This window comes from Heptranchias perlo, chromosome 1, assembly GCF_035084215.1.
Source record: "Heptranchias perlo isolate sHepPer1 chromosome 1, sHepPer1.hap1, whole genome shotgun sequence".
Lineage (NCBI taxonomy): Eukaryota > Metazoa > Chordata > Chondrichthyes > Hexanchiformes > Hexanchidae > Heptranchias > Heptranchias perlo.
In genome coordinates this window covers 119,981,779-120,001,301 of record NC_090325.1, presented here as the reverse complement: position 1 = coordinate 120,001,301, position 19,523 = coordinate 119,981,779, and the positions used below count along the sequence as shown (strand labels likewise).

At 41.4% G+C, this 19,523-nt stretch overlaps 1 protein-coding gene across 1 annotated transcript in view; it reads right to left on the bottom strand.

Moving 5' to 3' along the window:
* antxr2a (ANTXR cell adhesion molecule 2a) overlaps positions 1-19,523 on the bottom strand; it is a 232,900-nt gene that overhangs the window by 147,790 nt on the left and 65,587 nt on the right. Inside the window, exons 8-10 of the mRNA XM_067990638.1 lie at positions 11,640-11,700; positions 7,400-7,498; positions 4,016-4,088 (exon numbers count right to left, since the gene is read on the bottom strand). Coding sequence (XP_067846739.1) covers positions 4,016-4,088; positions 7,400-7,498; positions 11,640-11,700 — 233 coding nt within the window. The remainder of the gene's footprint in view (positions 1-4,015; positions 4,089-7,399; positions 7,499-11,639; positions 11,701-19,523) is intronic.

Sequence of the window (19,523 nt, the reverse complement as noted above, 5' to 3'; positions counted from 1 at the left end):
TTTTAAAAAAATATAAGGTTCTGGAAAATAAAGTTTTTAAGGGTACGGGACTGTTGAATATTTTAGGTGGATCGTGCTTTTTTTTAAAATTTAAAACTGCTGAGTGCAAATGTCAAAGTTAAATCTGAATTACAGACTTTGCAAAGCTTTAGCGTAAACGATTTACAGTAATGATTGCTGTGTAAGCATGGTATAGTTTAGAATGGGTTTTGAAATGTAGAGAAATTGCTTTTGTGAGATTGTGATTAGTTAGGTGGCTGGGCAATAAAGGTATCAGAGCATCTGCACCAGGAGGGAGTGTCTCTTATTAGCACAAACAAAATCATTAAACTGCATAATCTACAGTGCGCACTGAGCCCAGGGCCCACATAATCCTTGATTGGACAATCAGCTAGTTTTCTCTCGTTGGGTTTACCAATGATGTTAAGTTATACGGTCCAGCCAGGATACTAGCTGATCTAGCTTAGGTTATTCAGCCAGGTTAATCATCATGCTGATAGGGTTAGATGAAGAAGGGAGGGAGAAGGCTTGTGTGGAGCATAAACGCTGGCATTGACCAGTTGGGCCCAACGGCTTGTTTCTGTGCTGTAGATTCTATGTAATTTGCCAGAAAGACCCACGACTTCAGACGATAGCTGGGAGTGATCAGAATCACGGACAGAAAATAGTTAGTGCATTCTTCCTGCATCACCTCAAGAGACAAGGTGCGGGGGGACTTTGTGCCTAAATTCAAAACACAAATCCTAACTTTAAAAGCAGAGGCATTGCAACTAGGATATTTTTTTGAAGTGAATTAGGAAATAGCGTTTATTTAACTGAAGGGGGAAGCAAAGAAAGGAGAGCACAAAAGAGAGAGAGATATCAGCAAAGAGAGAGAGAGAGAGATATCAGCAAAGAGATCGATCAGCAGAGAGAGATCGATCGATCAGCAAAGAGAGAGAGAGCGATCGATCGGCAGAGAGAGAGAGAGAGAGAGAGAGCGATCGATCGGCAGAGAGAGAGAGAGAGAGAGAGAGCGATCGATCGGCAGAGAGAGAGAGAGAGAGAGAGAGAGAGCGATCGATCGGCAGAGAGAGAGAGCGATCGATCGGCAGAGAGAGAGAGCGATCGATCGGCAGAGAGAGAGAGAGCGATCGATCGGCAGAGAGAGAGAGAGCGATCGATCGGCAGAGAGAGAGAGAGCGATCGATCGGCAGAGAGAGAGAGAGAGAGAGCGATCGATCGGCAGAGAGAGAGAGAGAGAGAGAGCGATCGATCGGCAGAGAGAGAGAGAGAGAGAGAGCGATCGATCGGCAGAGAGAGAGAGAGAGAGAGAGAGCGATCGATCGGCGCAGAGAGAGAGAGAGAGAGAGCGATCGATCGGCAGAGAGAGAGAGAGAGAGAGAGAGAGAGCGATCGATCGGCAGAGAGAGAGAGAGAGAGCGATCGATCGGCAGAGAGAGAGAGAGAGAGAGAGAGCGATCGATCGGCAGAGAGAGAGAGAGAGAGAGAGAGAGAGAGCGATCGATCGGCAGAGAGAGAGAGAGAGAGAGAGAGAGAGAGCGATCGATCGGCAGAGAGAGAGAGAGAGCGATCGATCGGCAGAGAGAGAGAGAGAGAGAGAGAGCGATCGATCGGCAGAGAGAGAGAGAGAGAGAGAGCGATCGATCGGCAGAGAGAGAGAGAGAGAGAGAGCGATCGATCGATCGGCAGAGAGAGAGAGAGAGAGAGCGAGCGATCGATCGGCAGAGAGAGAGAGCGATCGATCGGCAGAGAGAGAGAGCGATCGATCGGCAGAGAGAGAGAGCGATCGATCGGCAGAGAGAGAGAGAGCGATCGATCGGCAGAGAGAGAGAGAGCGATCGATCGGCAGAGAGAGAGAGAGCGATCGATCGGCAGAGAGAGAGAGAGCGATCGATCGGCAGAGAGAGAGAGAGCGATCGATCGGCAAAGAGAGAGAGAGCGATCGATCGGCAAAGAGAGAGAGAGCGATCGATCGGCAGAGAGAGAGAGAGCGATCGATCGGCAAAGAGAGAGAGAGCGATCGATCGGCAAAGAGAGAGAGAGCGATCGATCGGCAAAGAGAGAGAGAGCGATCGATCGGCAAAGAGAGAGAGAGCGATCGATCGGCAAAGAGAGAGAGAGCGATCGATCGGCTCATCCTCGGACGTAGTGGTGAATGCAGCCATCGCATCCGCTATCCTGATGGTGTCAGTTTAAGGGGGTCCAAAATGTTGGTAAATATGCACAAACAGAAGAATTCTGAGTGTAAACCAAGAATCTTCAGTGAAAACAAAGATCTCCCAGCCAAAAGCTGTCTGAGACACCTGACTGCCCTGCTGCAATAACTTACCTTTTATTCCCATCTGTCAAACAGGCATTTAAATGTCCAACTGGCTGCTGCTTGAAACACATATCCTACAACATGGAGTGTTTCCCATAGCACAGGAAACACGATGAGGCTGAATTAAAATCGCACCCCTGCCTCAATCTCCACAAAATTAATGAATTAAACATCATCAACTATGTCAATAAGTGGTTTAAGTATCGTCCCGCCGGTGGGTTGGAGCCGGCTTCCAAACCCGCTCGGGATTTTCACAGCCCCCCCCCCTACCCCTGCAATTTGATTTTAAAGTTGAGCCCGAAGAGTCTGCAAAGGGAGATAGATAGCTTAAATGATCTGGCAAGAAGGTAGCAGATGCAGTATAATGTGGGGAAACGTGAGATTATTCACTTTGGTAGGAAGAATAGAAAAACAGAATTTTTTTTTTAAATGGTAAGAAACAATTAAATGTTGGTGTTCAGAGAGATTTGGGTGCCCTTGTATACAAAACACAGAAAGTTAAAATGCAGGTACAGCAAACAATTAGGAAGGGAATGTTATACTGGCCTTTATTGCAAGGGGGTTAGAGTACAAGAGTAAGGAAGTCTTGCTGCAATTGTACAGGGCTTTAGTGAGACCACACCTGGAGTGAGGAGAGATTGAGTAGAATGGGCCTGTACTCTCTGGAGTTTAGACGAACGAGAGGTGATCTCATTGAAACATATAAGATTCAGAGAGAGCTTGACAGAGTAGGTGCTGAGAGGCTGTTTCCCCTGGCTGGAGACTCTAGAACTAGGGGGCATAGCCTCAGTGTAAGGGGTCGGCCATTTAAGACTGAGATGAGGAGGAATTTCTTCACTTGGAGGGTTGTGAATCTTTGGAATTCTCTACCCTAGAGGACTGTGAATGCTGGGTCGTTGAGTATATTCAAGACTGAGATTGATAGATTTTTGGACACTAAGGGAATCAAAGGATATGGGGATAGGGCGGGAAAGTGGAGTTGAGGTAGAAGATTAGCCATGATCTTATTGAATGATGGAGCAGGCTCGATGGACCGTATGGCCTACTCCTGCTCCTATTTCTTATGTTCTTATGTTCATAAATAAAGTTATGCTAATGGACCTATAATTTTCCAGTTCTGTCTTGCTGCCCTTTTTGAATATTGGCGCATGAGCTTCCCTTCAGTTCATGGGAATATTCCTGACTCCAGCAAGCTGTTAAATATATAAGCAAAGGGCTCACTTAGCACAGCTCCTATTTCTTTGAGCACGTTTGGGTGATTAGCATCAGGACCAGCAGCCCGATATGTTTTGAGATGCCTTATTCCTTCCAGGATTATATCTACTTTGATGCTTACAACTATACATTGCATTAACGGCAGCTTAGCACAGTCAACTAGGGTGAAGATTAATGCAAAGTAGCCACTTAAAACCTCGGCCAGGTCCTCTCCTGGGAGTTCACCTGAAACCATCACGGTGAATCTTTTAACGACCCTATATAGTCCTTTATTGTCTTCTGACCCCTAATTTGGTCACGTATCAAATACAATACAAAAACTCTCTTATTCAGATGCAAGACAGCCATGTGGCAGGTAATGATCAATAATGAAATAATGTAAGCAGTGCAGTATGAAGTGAAATCCAGAGATTCGATAATATCCTGTCAAATGTCCAGTTATTTATAATTACAGACTTGTACTAAATGAGTACTTACTGCCCCACTTCCTGTAGTATGGGTGCTGGGCACAGCAGGTAATTATCCGTCACCATGTTACTTGGTCTCTCATCTGGAAAATGAGTCATTGCATGAGCTCCTTATACTGAACTGTTTAATGAACTGGCGAATAAACTTGTTTCCAAAGGTATTAAATTTAACATTTTTTTTAAAAAAAGGACATTAAATTTTGAAGCAAGAATGACACAGATTAACATCAAAATTACACATACATTCTGGAAAATTAACCTCTAGAAGTTCACGTAGAACAAAACTGACTAAATTCGATGGGTCCAGGATAGAGAAAAAATTGCATATTTAATGACTTATTTCAAAGAAATCTAATCTTACTGTAAGAGATAGATTCTCAAAAAAATGAATTTCTATATTTCCATGAACATTAGAATGCCATGTCCTCCAATATACCTATTGTAATATTAAACACCTTGTGGATAGTAAGCATCACACTTTAGACATGTTGATAGCACAATATCTGTTACAATTTTCTAAAAAGGCTAAATAAAACGCTTCACCACTATCCACTTTATCATATCCTTCATCTCACCTTGAATAACATAGGAGATGCATTCGTATTATATCATTTATTTTGGCATAACAATATCTATCTATATCATTAAAAAAAAACTTACATCCGCATGCACTTCCTGTCTGCACCACATCGCCTCCAGTTGTCTCATTTTTGTTACACTTCTTGTGTTGATTTTTACCTATTATAGATTCCTATGTCCACATTTATATTGGAAAATGCCTTTGTAAATGTGTCAACATTATTGCACAATCAGGTTCCTGTGAAAGAAGTTTCTCTCAGAGCTTTGCCACCATCTTGCTTTTTTTCCTGAACTAATTTTCCAGAGGGAAGGTTGTTTCAAACATATTATGGGCAATTTACATCTAATTTTAAATTTTAAGGTTGAAAATTTAATGATTTAATTTTATAAATGAATTTTGTGTTGCCTCATTTAAATTTTTTTAAAACTGTACCTCTGCTGTCACTCCTGAGAAGCTAAGCTTTCACTCCAGAGCTTTTTCTGACTGCCGCTGTGCCTCTACCTCAACACCCCCTCCCCACCTCACCCCATGCTCTTTAAAAAGCTACTCATCTCCCATGGGCTCTTCTTGGCCACCAGTGCTTCCCTCCTCCTCTCCTGGCCCAAAATGAAATCAAAATACATTCTGCCACTCCAAAAATATTTGACAACAATGCATTAATGCAATATGTCACAGGGTCAATAAGTCTCTGAACAAACATATTCCACAAATTGGAACTGGAATTTTGCCACTGAAATTTGATAGATTTCATCTTTCCTTAAGTATGCATTACTTCAAATCAGTTACCCAATTCTGTGAATTATAATTCCCAGAGAGAGCTTTAAGAAACATTTGATTTCACAATACCATTTGGCTCTCCAGAAAAAGCTTATACATCCCCAAGTTATAATCACTTCCTTGCATTACAAATGTGGCAGAAATTGTAGATTCAACTGTAGATTCAGATACATCCGAAGCTCTGGAATTTCCTCCCTAAACCCCTCTGCTTCTCTATCTCTCTCCTTTAAGACACACTGTAAAGCCTACCTCTTTGGCCAAGCTTTTGGTCACCTGTCCTAATATCTCATGTGGCTCTGTCAAATTTTGTTTGATAACGTGCCTGTAAAGCAATGTTAAAGGCACTGTATAAATGCAAATTGTTGTTGTTGCATTGTAACATCATCAGAATTAGCTATGAGGAACGATGCATTGATATTACATGTCTTGCTAACAAGCAAGTGGCAGCTCACAGCAGCACCATGAAATCCAGTGCACACCATTCTATTCCTCTGAAATAAGGAATGACATAAAATCCAAAATGCCAATTTCCTACATGCTAAAATTCAGGTGAAGGGTGAAATGTATCGTGATACCACCAACAGAGCTATCCACAGGGGAGAATCAACTGCACTGAGTAACACACTGTCTGCATTCTGATAGTATCCGATCTAAGGGCAACATGGTAACCTGGAATTAACTTGAATGCCAAAGAAGAAAGCATCAATTAAGGACTACATTACATGTGATCAGCAGAGGTTTGTAATGTAAACTTGGAATTTATGCAAGGCACTTTATTCTCTACTGTTTCTCTCCCTATTTAGGTAGTAGTCCAGTTAGGACTATAGGACTGTTAAGCTTTTAAAATGTAGTTTGCCACACTTCAGGATTTTTTTGACCATTTCTCCACTGAAAGGATTTGAAAAGAAATGTCCAATTTTGTTTTTTTTAAGGCAAAAAGTATTCAATATTTAAAAAAAAGACACTTGGATGAATACCCAGAGACCAAACTGTAAGTAATTTGTTAGCTTGCACAGGTAATTCGCAAGCACATCACACCCATTATGTTCGAAAGTTCTTTGACCCCCATCTGTCTGTGAACGGATGGAGATAAAGGCCTAGAAATTTGTTCACACCAGCCTGCTGGTGCAGGGAACAATCGCTGTACCGGAATGGATATGCCCAAGGCCAACGAGATATTGGGCCTCGGACCTCATTTACACGAGACTGGTGAGCTGCAGACACCTGCTGGGCATTCCCAGGCAGCTCGCCGATGAGCAAGATATCAATTTTCTGGCCGGGGGTAGTGGGGGGGTAAAGCGATCGTGAGGCACTTATTTGTACCTGAAAAACAGGCGTGGTGCCATCAAATTTCTAGGCCAAATTGTGAGAAACTGGCAAAGTAGTAGATATGGGTACATATGCTGATGAATGAAAAGCATTCATCCTAGATTTTCCTCTAGGTACTAAACAGGTAATTCCACGATAAGCCACTTCCAGCAGGAAGCGCATCTTGGAAAATTGCAAGCACATAGCCCAAGATTTTCCAACCATTAATTTTAATGGGTGCTATGCATCCACGAATTACTAACATGAGCTTCCTATAAGCGTCACTTCCCACTTGGAGCACTGGATCATAGAATCGCCCCTCTAATGTACTGACAAGTATTTGATCAAGTAATAATGGAGACTCGCTGGCAAAATTATTATTTCAGTACCCACAAATTTTATAAACATGGTCATTACTCAGAACTGTAGTACTATCATCAGCACTCAGCAGCAGAACCCCCCCTCTGAATTCCATTTAAACACCGTGGAGGCACTGGTTGCAACAAATAAGTTTCTCTTTGTTGCACGGCCCCTACTTATTGCCGACTTCTCTTCACAGCTGGTGAAAGTTGTGTTTCTAATTTGAACGCGGCAAAGCAGTAGTTTTCACATTTTATTGTCCATTATTGCAAGTCATGGAAAATTAAATTGCTCCATAAACTGAAGTTATTTTCTGTAATAATAATCTATATTAATATAGAAATAAGCATAGATTATTGACATACTTACTTATAATAGTCGAAGCATTTATGTAGTAGCTGCAGACAATCAGACCTATGCCTCTGCCCGACATGAAGCCATTTCCCCTTAGCACAACTTCAAATTCTTCTGCAAGTACATAAATGCCAATTTAAAATATAACGAGAATTTGAATATACTGCACAAGACAGTCTGAACATTCTAGTTACTGCTGTATAAGAAATAACAGTACAGTTTATTGAAGCCAGCCAAAGTGCAAAATATCTCATTAATTCTTGATTGTTGACAGTGGAAAATAAATATTCTAATTGAAGCAGTTCTCAACTACACTAATAATAAAATAGTAAACCCGGTTCCCTGACCCTGCTTGATATCCAGATTATGAAAGGCTAAATCATTTACATTTACTTCAGGTAAGAGCAGTTGTTGTTTGGAGGGGAGGGTGGGCGAAAGAAAATCTTCATTGAGAGCTGCTCCTTCATTTTTGTTTCTCAATTTACCAATCCAAAATTTTCAAGGTCATTTCTCGCAAAAGGGTAATTAACCCATTTTCCAATCCTCACTAGATACAGGCGTGGTGCCGGAGGATTGGAGGACTGCCAACGTTGTACCATTGTTTAAGAAGGGAGCGAGGGATAGACTGAGTAATTACAGGTCAGTCAGTCTAAACTCGGTGGTGGGCAAATTATTAGAATCAATTCTGAGAGACAGGATAAACAGTCACTTAGAAAGGCATGGAGTAATAAAGGACAGTCAGCATGGATTTGTTAAGGGAAGGTCGTGTCTGACTAACTTGATTGAATTTTTTGAGGAGGTAACAAGGAGGTCGATGAGGGTAGTGCATTTGACGTAGTTTACATGGATTTTAGCAAGGCTTTTGACAAGGTCCCACATGGCAGACTGGTCAAAAAAGTACAAGCCCATGGGATCCAAGGGAGAGTGGCAAATAGGATCCAAAACTGGCTCAGTGGCAGGAAGCAAAGGGTAATGGCTGACGGGTATTTTTGTGACTGGAAGGCTTTTTCAAATGGGGTTCCGCAGGGCTCAGTACTAGTCCCTTGCTTCTTGTGATATATATTAATGATTTGGACTGAAATGTAGGGGGCATGATTAAGAAGTTTGCAGATGATACAAATATTGACAGTGTGGTTGATTGTGAGAAGGAAAGCTGTAGACTGCAGGAAGATATCAATGGACTGGTCAGGTGGGCAGAAAAGTGGCAAATGGAATTCAATCTGGAGAAGTGAGAGGTAATGTGCATTTGGGGAGGGCAAACAAGGCAAGGGAGTACACAATAAATGGGAGGATACTGAAAGGTGTAGAGGAAGTGAGGGACCTTGGAATGCATGTCCACAGATCCCTGAAGGTAGCAGGACAGGTAGATAAAGTGGTTAAGGCGGCATATGGGATACTTTCCTTTATTAACCGAGGCATAGAATATAAGAGCAGGGAGATTATGTTGCAACTGTATAAAATACTGGTTAGACCACAGCTTGAGTACTGTGTACAGTTCTGGTCACCACATTACAGGAAGGATGTAATTGTATAGGAGAGGGTATAGAGGAGATTTACAAGGATGTTGCCAGGACTGGTGAATTTTAGCTATGAGGAAAGATTGGTTAGGCTGGTGTTGTTCTCTTTGGAACAGAGGAGGCTGAGGGGAGATTTAATTGAGGTGTACAAAATTATGAGGGGCCTAGATGGTGTGGATAGGAAGGACCTATTTCCCTTAGCAGAGAGGTCAATGACCAGGGGGCATAGATTTAAAGTAATTGGTAGAAGGATTAGAGGGGAGCTGAGGAGAAATGTTTTCACCCAGAGGGTGGTGGGGGTCTGCAGCTCACTGCCCGAAGGAGCGGTAGAGGCAGAATCCCTCAAATCATTTAAAAAGTATATGAATGTGCACCATGTGGATGTTCAAAGACTGACCTCAAGCCATCTTGGAAAGTCATATAATTTAAAGAGAAAGGAAGACCTGCATTTATATAGCGGCTTTCACATCCTCAGGATGTCGCAAAATACTGAAGTCACTTTGTTTTGTAGCAAATGTGGCAGCCAGTTTGCACACAGTAAGATCTGACAAACCGCAATGAGATAATTGGGTTGAACTTCTTTCAGGAGTCGTTTGGGAGTTACATTGAAACTACAGCACAGAAACAGGCCATTCGGCTCAATTGGCCTATGCTGGAGTTTATGCTCCACACGAGCCTCCTCCATCCCTACTTCTTCTAACCCTATCAGCGTACCATTCTTTTCCTTTCTCCCTTGTGTGCTTATCTAGCTTCCCCTTAAATGCATCTATGCTATTTGCCTCAACTACTCCTTATGGTAGCGCATTCCACATTCTTACCATTCTTTGGCTAAAGAAGTTTCTCCTGAATTCCCTACTGGATTTATTAGCGATTATTTCATACTTATAACCTCTAGTTTTGGACTCCCCCATAAGTGGAAACATTTTCTCTACGTCTACCCTATCAGACCATGTCATTATCTTAAAGACCTTTTTAGGTCACCACTTGGCTTTTCCTTTTCTAGAGAAAAGAGCCCCAGCCTGTTCAGCCTTTCCTGATAAAAGCGACACCCACATCCCATGAACGAATAATAAAAAAAATCCTTTCTATAATATGGAGACCAGAACTGTGCACAGTACTCTTAAGTGTGGTCTGACCAAAGTTTAACATTATTTCTGTTTTTCAATTCTTTCCCTCTAGAAATAAACTCCAGTACTTGGTTTGCTCTTTTATGGCCTTATTAACCTGTATCGTTACTTTTAGTGATTTATGTATCTGTATCCTGAGATCCCTTTGCTCCTATTATCCAAGCAGTATGTGGCCTCCTCATTCTTCCTACTAAAATGCACCCCCATCACACTTATCTATATTGAAATTCATTTTCCAATTACACGCCCTTTCTGCAAGTTTATTAATGTCTTCTTGCATTTTAATACATTTTTCATTTGTATTAACTGCAACCTTTAATTTGGTGTCGTCTGCAAATTTTGAAAATGTCCTCCCAATTCCCGAATCCAAATCGTTAATGTAAATTGCGTGCAACAGTGATCCCAGCACCGATCCCTGTGGAACACAACTTCCCATCTTTTGCCAGTCTGGGTAGCTACCCTTAACTCTCTGTTTTCTGTTTTGTAGCATACCTGCTATCCATTCTGCTACCTGTCCCCTGATTCCACATGCTCTGACCTTAGTCATGAGTCTACAATGCGGTTCCTTATCAAAGGCCTTTTAAAAATCCAAATATATTATATCTGCTACATTACCCTTGTCTACTCTTTGTTACTTCTTCAAAGAATTCAATAAGGCTGGTCAAGCATGATTTTCCCTTCTGAAATCCATGCCGACTATTCTTTATTATATTTCCTTTCTCCTACATCTTTGAGTAAAGATTCCATTATCTTTCCTCCCACCGACATTAAGCTAACTGGTCTATAGTTCCCTGGACTTACACCTATATTTAAAATGGGAAATAGAACAACATTAGCTTTCTGCCAGTCTCCGACTATTCCTTTTCCTTGTGAATTTATATTTATGTAATAGTGCCTCTGCCATCTACTCCCCAACTTCTTTTAATATTCGCAGATGCAATTCATCCAGAGCAGGGGTCTTATCTTCCCTTAGTTTGATTAGTTTATCAATTATCTTCCCCCTTTCTATCCTAAATGTTTTAATATCTTTTTCGACCGTCTTCTAATGTCCTGCCCACCTTGTTAGTCCCCCTGGTAAATAAGGAGGCAAAGTAACTATTCAGTATTTCTGCCATTTCGCTGTTGTTCGCTTTGAGTTTATCTTGTGCATTCCTTAGTGGCCCTATCCTTATTCTGATTTTTCTTTTGTTATTTGTGTCTGTAGAATACTTCACTATTTCTTTTTATATTCCCTGATAATTTAATCTCGTAGTTCCTCTTTGCTTTCCTAATTTTTTTTTACTTCTTTTCCTAACCTCTTCATACTCCCTTTTGTCATCCTCTCCTTTATTGTCTATGTACTTAGTGTATGCCTTTTCCTTTAGTTTCAATTTGACCCATATCTCTTTATTCATCATGGTGTTTCATTATTAGCTAGTTTGTTCTTGCTTTTTAGAGGAATATATTTCTCCTGAACTCTATTGATCACTGTTTTAAATATTGGAGGATGTTGGTCCTCAAAATTGGCCCTTATTGTACCCATAAATGCACAATGAGGTCCAATTTCTACCCCGTTATAGTCCAAATCCAGCATTTTAATCTTTTCAATGCTTTGTGAGCACATTTACTTACGTCCAGCACATGCAGTTGATGGCTCCACATACAAAACTTCGGTACATGATTTCTTTAAAATCTACAATTTAAATTTTTAAGAAAAATGTAAATTAGTTGCTAAAGTAAATAAATCACTGTAGTTAAACATTACTGTTATTTGTTTCAAGATATGTCCTTTATCATTCAACTTTATTATAAAGTATTAATTTATAGGAACAAGTCAACATTGTCGAAACATGCTCTATATATAGCATCATAAGAAACACATTACTGAGATGGGGAGAAAGAGGGAATGAAGTATAACTCTGTCTCCCCAGCCAAACTTTTGTATGATTCAACATACACTGTAAAGATCACATGTCTCATTCTGCTTGTATACCAGTGAGTTGATAGCAAATTTTCTTTGGCTTTGTTATATTTCACACCATGTGAAATGGGAGGTCATTTTGACTTTGGCCAATTGTGTAAAATGGGCGATATTGGATCAACCGCCCATTATACATCTCTCCCGACTTTCAGTTCAATTGTAGTCAATTGGTAGCACTGGTTGAGGGAGGAACCATTCACTCCTGGGTGAGTTTCAACATAACCAGTTGCAGATGTAACAATCAATCGTAGTGTATCAATTTATCTCAGAGGTATCTGTTTCCCATCCATCTTTATTGCCTCTCTGAACTGGGCTGCCAATCTGATGCAATTAGTGTTGAATTATAGTTACATTGAAACTACGGCACAGAAACAGGCCATTCGGCCCAACTGCTCTATGCTAGCATTTTTGATCCACATGAGCCGCCTCCCTCCCGATTGCATCTAACCCTAATAGAATACCCTTTTATTCCTTTCTCTAACACATATATTCAGAACCTCTCTGGCCACAGGGGATGTGCCAGAGGACTGGAGAACCGCTAATGTAGTACCATTATTCAAGAAGGGGAGTCGGGAAAAACCGGGGAACTACAGGCCAGTGAGCCTAAAATCAGTGGTTGGAAAATTATTGGAAAAAATTCTGAAGGACAAAATTAGTCTCCACTTGGAGAAGCAAGGATTAATCAGGGATAGTCAACATGGCTTTGTCAAGGGAAAATCATGTCTGACTAATTTGATTGAATTTTTTGAGGGGGTGACTCGGCGTGTGGATGAGGGTAACGCAGTGGACGTGGTATACATGGATTTCAGTAAGGCCTTCGATAAAGTCCCCCACAGGAGACTGGTCAAGAAGGTACGAGCCCATGGAATCCAGGGTGCCTTGGCACTTTGGATACAAAACTGGCTTAGTGGCAGAAGGCAGAGGGTGATGGTCGAAGGTTGTTTTTGTGACTGGAAGCCTGTGGCCAGTGGGGTACCACAGGGATCGGTGCTGGGTCCCTTGCTGTTTGTGGTCTACATTAATGACTTGGATATGAATGTAAAAGGTATGATCAGTAAGTTCGCTGATGATACAAAAATTGGTAGGGTGGTAAATAGCGAGGAGGATAGCCTCAGTCTGCAGGACGATATAGATGGGTTGGTCAGATGGGCGGAACAGTGGCAAATGGAATTTAACCCGGAAAAGTGCGAGGTGATGCACTTTGGAGGGACTAACAAGGCAACGGAATACACAATGAATGGGAAGACCCTAGGCAAGACAGAGGGTCAGAGGGATCTTTGTGTGCAAGTTCACAGATCCCTGAAGGCGGCGGAACAGGTAGATAAGGTGGTAAAGAAGGCATATGGGATACTTGCCTTTATTAGCCGAGGCATAGAATATAAGAGCAAGGAGGTTATGATGGAGCTGTATAAAACACTGGTTAGGCCACAGCTGGAGTACTGTGTGCAGTTCTGGTCGCCACACTACAGGAAGGATGTGATCGCTTTGGAGAGAGTGCAGAGGAGATTCCCCAGGATGTTACCAGGGCTGGAGCGCTTCAGCTATGAAGAGAGACTGGGAAGATTGGGTTTGTTTTCCTTGGAGCAGAGGAGGCTGAGGGGGGACATGATTGAGGTGTACAAAATTATGAGGGGCACAGATAGGATGGATACTAAAGAGCTTTTTCCCTTCGTTGAGGGTTCTATAACAAGGGGACATAGATTCAAGGTAAAAGGCGGGAGGTTTAGAGGGGATTTGAGAAAGAACTTTTTCACCCAGAGGGTGGTTGGAGTCTGGAACTCACTGCCTGAAAGGGTTGTGGAGGCAGGAACCCTCACATCATTCAAGAAGCATTTGGATGAGCACTTGAAATGCCATAGCATACAAGGCTACGGACCAAATGCTGGAATATGGGATTAGAGTAGACAGGGCTTGATGGCCGGCGCGGACACGATGGGCCGAAGGGCCTCTATCCGTGCTGGTTTCATTGGTCAGAACATTGAATGCAGGAGTTGGGATGTCTTGTTGAAGTTGTACAGGGCATTGGTGAGGCCACACTTGGAGTACTGTGTACAGTTCTGGTCACCCTATTATAGAAAGGATATTATTAAACTAGAAAGAGTGCAGAAAAGATTTACTAGGATGCTACCGGGACTTGATGGTTTGACTTACAGGGAGAGGTTAGACAGACTGGGACTTTTTTCCCTGGAGAGTAGGAGGTTAAGGGGTGATCTTATAGAAGTCTATAAAATAATGAGGGGCATAGATAAGGTCGATAGTCAAAATCTTTTCCCAAAGGTAGGGGAGTCTATAACGAGGGGGCATAGATTTAAGGTGAGAGGGGAGAGATACAAAAGGGTCCAGAGGGGCAATTTTTTCACTCAAAGGGTGGTGAGTGTCTGGAACGAGCTGCCAGAGGCAGTAGTAGAGGCGGGTACAATTTTGTCTTTTAAAAAGCATTTGGACAGTTACATTGGTAAGATGGGTATAGAGGGATATGGGCCAAGTGCAGGCAATTGGGACTAGCTTAGTGGTATAAACTGGGCGACATGGACATGTTGGGCCGAAGGGCCTGTTTCCATGTTGTAACTTCTATGATTCTATGATTCTATAACTCTATGACTCTATGACTCTATGTGCTTATCCAGCTTCCCCTTAAATGCATCTATGCTACTTGCCTCAACAAATACTTGTGGTAGCACATTTCACATTCTTAACTCTCTTTGGACAAAGAAGTTTCTCCTGAATTCCCTATTGGATTTATTAGCGACTATTTTATATTTATGACCTCTAGGTTTGGACTCCCCCACAAGTGGAAACATTTTCTCTATGTCTACCCTATCAAACCCTATCATTATCTTAAAGACCTCTACCAGGTCACCCCTCATCCTTCTCTTTTCTAGAGAAGAGAGCCCAGCCTGTTTAGCCTTTCCTGATAAGTATATCCTTTCAGTTCTGGTATCATCCTTGTGAATCTCTTTGGCACCTTCTCCAATGCCTCTATATCCTTTCTATAGTATGGAGACCAGAACTGTACACAGTATTCCAAGTGTGGTCTAACCAAGGTGCTATACAAGTTTAACATAACTTCTGCTTTTCAATTTTATCCCTCTAGAAATGAACCCTAGTGCTTGGTTTGCCTTTTTTATGGCCTCATTAACTCGCACTACTACTTTTAGAGATTTGTGTATCTGTACCCCTAGATCCCTTTGCTTCTCTATCCCATTTAGACTATTATCCAAGCAGTATGCGGCCTCCTTATTGTTCCAAACAAAAGCACTACCTCACACAACTATATTGAAATTCATTTGCCAATTACCCACCCATTCAGCAAGTTTATTAACATCCTCTTTCATTTTGACGCATTCTTCCTTTGTATTAACTACACCCCCAATTTAGTGTTGTCTGCAAATTTTGAAACGATACTTCCAATTCCCAAATCCAAATAGTTAATGTAAATTGTGAACAACAGTGGTCCCAGCACCGATCCCTATAGAACACAACTTCCCACTTTTTGCCAGTCTGAGTAGCTACCCTTAACCCCTACTCTCTGTTTTGTAGCCAAATTGCTATCCATTCTGCTACCTGTCCCTTGACACTACATGCTCTGACCTTAGTCATGAGTCCATAGTGCAGTACCTTAGCAAAGGCCTTTTGAAAATCCAGATACGTTACACCTACTGCATTTCCCTTGTCTACCCTTTCTTTTACTTTTTCAAAGAATTCAACATGGTTGGTCAAGCATGACTTTCCCTTTTGAAATCCATGCTGATTATTCTTTATTATATTTTCTTTCTCCAGATGTTTTTCTATTACATCTTTGAGTAATGATTCCATTATCTTTCCTACCACCAACATTAAGCTAACTGGTCTATAGTATCCTGGACTGGTTCTATCTCCCTTTTCAAATATAGTAATAATATTAGCTGTCTGTCAGTCCTCTGGCACTATTCCCTTTTCTATTGAATTTTTATACATTTGTAATAGTGCCTCTGCTATCTCCTCCCTAGCTTCTTTTAATATTCGCAGATACAAATCAATCTGGACGATGGGTCTTATCCTCCCCAAGTTTGATTAGTTTATCTATTATCTCCCCCCTTTCTATCTTAAATGTTTTAATATCTTTTTTGATCTCTTCTTCTAATGTCCTGCCCACCTTGTTAGTCTCCTTGGTAAATACGGAGGCAAAGTAACTATTTAATATTTCTACCATTTTGCTGTCTTTACCTGTGAGTTTATTGTGTGCATCCCTTAGTGGCCCCATCCCTATTCTGATTTTTCTTTTGTTATTTATGTGTCTGTAGAATACTTTATTTCTTTTTATATTCCTCGATAATTTAATTTTGTAGTTCCTCTTTGCTTTCCTAATTGTTTTTTTGACTTTCTTCTTAACCGCCTCATATTCCCTTTTGTCATCCTCTCCTTTGTGGTCTATGTACTTAGTGTATGCCTTTTTCTTTAGTTTCAATTTTACCCTTGTCTCTTTATTTATCCATGGTATTTCATTATTGACTAGTTTTTTCTTGCATTTTAGAGGAATATATTTCTCCTGAACTCTACTGATCACTGTTTTAAATATTACCCACTGCTGTTCTATTTCATTGTCTGTCAATTTTTTTTTCCCGTTTACCTTCCCTAGTTCCATTCTCATTGCCTCAAAATTAACTTTTTTCCAATTTATTACATTGGTCTTTGTCTTACTTATGTCTTTCTCAATCATTATTTTAAACATTATGTTATGATCGCTATTCTAAATGCTTACTTCTCTAATATAGGTAGTACTATGAACTCATTCCCACTAAATGTTTCAATTTTCTCCTTTAAACCCCAACAAAAGAAGATGATTACAGAGCAAACTTTGCTAAGCAAGATTCCCGATACAGAGTCTGACTGGACAGGAACATTAAAACAGAGAATTAGACGCGGAGGTCAGTGTGCCTTGATTCATGGTGCTCCCACCTGTCCAGTGATTTATTTTAAGATAATAAAGCATGAAGAATAGCTCCCAGGTATATTAAGAGACTTTAACAAAAGCAATTAGTAAACAAAATAAGACTCTCATTTCTTCTAGGTTATGTTTAAGTTCACTCTTTTTGTCAACCAATATCGAATGGTTTTACTACAGCAAGAATAGTACAAAGCCAATAGTTCCTGATGCACCTCCTTAATACTCTCAAAACAGATAACAAAGGAGATGATTATTTCCAACCTTGTTTTAAGGCATGTCATTTCTGAAGGAACTAGAGAACAAACATTTGTTTCTGCTGACAATAGTGGAAAGAAAATGCACAGTGTGAAAAGGTTAGGAATTCATAGCAGCTTGATGATAATAGGGCCGATTTTAACTTGGCCCGCCTGGCGGAAACATGGTGATAGAGGCCCTAAAATAGCTGTGCTGTACTTACTGCCCCGCAACTGCCGCCATATTCTCCAGGGCCTTCCGCCAGGTGGCCCAGGTGCCTGCCTGAATCATGGAAGAAGCTCATTACTTCAAGCAAACCGGGGTCCCACGATGTTCATAAAACCCCAATACAATTGTGAAGGACAACTGGGTGAAGCATGCGTTGTGCACGCTCTGCCTAGTTGTACCAAGTGATGAAGCAGAAAAAGCCCAAAAAGGTTAAGTACAGAATTATTTTTATAGGGGCCAGGTGGAGCAGGAATGCTCCTCCAGGCTCCCCCAAGAATACTGTGGGATGCTGCAAGCCGCAGCTGGTCACCTGGTCGGGGTGTGCAGTTTGCTGGCCCTCAAAATGGCTCAGGCCTCTTGCCCACTGCCCACTGCCTGCCCGTTCCATGCCTGGAATTAAAACCCACCCCCATATTACTTATTTTTATTTTTAAGCTGTGCCCACAAAGACAAATTCAGAAGCTAGTTAGCCAAATCTATTTTAGAAACTGGTTAACCAAGTTAGTTGGGTGATATTATTTTGAAACAAATGTTTTTGCTGAAATATTTGCAATCACCCACTATGCCAAAAAATGCTCAGATTTCTCATTACAAGCCTGACTAAAGAGAACCTATGGTTTTGTGGTACACATTGGAAAGCGAGCTGAAGTTCTACAATGCCAAAAAAAATCTTGTCTTATACTGAATACTTATCTGAACGGTGATGATTTCTGCATTCTAAGACAAAGTTAACTTTCGGATTTAAATCTCTCAATGTACAAAATATTTTTTTCACTGATAATTAATATCTGTCCACTTTAATTCACCCAAACCTTCAATTGTTTTCACATGAACCTGGAAATCCCTCTTGGTGTACGTGCTTACACTGATGGAAATAGTTGCTAATCTTGCCTGCTTCCCATCCACCGAGCGCGGTGCTTGAAATTTCTGCCTGCTTCCCTGCTGGCGTTCCTGCATGGTGTGGCAGCGTGCGTGATACCTTCTTAGCATTGCAAATCTGCTACTGAATACTGCTTAATGGGGGAACCTGCAAATTTCCTGTTTTCATGCGACACACATGCATCTCAGCCATTTCAAATCATTGTTAAAGGTTCTCACATGTTGGGAATAAATTTACCAGCAGCCATATCTAAATCTTTTACTGTCACACACTTCCAAGTTATGAGGATTACCAGATGGTAGCCAAGAGGAAAAATGAAGGAATGCCAGGGATATCAAATGATACAGAGATGACAGGTTTGTGTCCAAGCTGCAACCCATCCCATGAGTCAGTACATGAACATGCAACATGCAGTTAGGTCATGTCTGAAGGAACTACTACACAAAGTTCCTTTAAGATTTCAGTGTGGCAACAGTTTCAGTTGAAAGTTGGAAGTTATATCTGTGCCATGTTGCAACAGGGCCTGGAATGGGAAGCATTCAAAGGCTTATATAAAGGTTGTATATTGACAGCAGTGAAAGGAGGCACAGGTTATTGTAGCATACATACTTAGATAACCTTACTTTGATAGTTTTCTTCCAGTCTGCCATTTTCTTGTGCAGAGAGAGTCTGCCATTTTCTTGTGCAGAGAGAGTCATGTCCTTTGGTTGTCTGCTGCCAGGCTTGCTGAACCACTGTTTCTGTGGAAGTACCCTTAAGTGCTAAAGATAATAGCCCTCTTTTCCCTCACTTCCTGCAGCCTGGGTTCCAACAGCAATGAATCTGGCAGTGTGTGGTGATAAAGCCTCCCTTGTCCAGGAATTTTGCAATTTAAAACCCCCTTCCATGTACTGCAGGTGAGAATTCAGTCATTTCAATAGATCTGGAAGACCTTGAAATGAACCTCAGCTGTTAACATTGTGTAAATGCTCCATTAGGCCACCCACTGCGAGTGAGAAAATGTGTTAATCCCAAATATCAGGAGTAAATAGGAGTCACAGGAAACACTGACATTGCAATATTTTCCCCCACTTTCGGCATGAACAGGAATTTTAGCACATGGGAAGACATAGGTTCAAACACATGGGCCCTGAATTTCTGCTGGGGTTTTCCCAATCTCCTGCTATAACTTTGGTGGAAGATCGGCAGAACTCCCAGATAAATGGCAAAATGGCAAAAAATGGCCATTTACACCATCTCTCCGGGGGGTTCCACCAATCTCCTGCT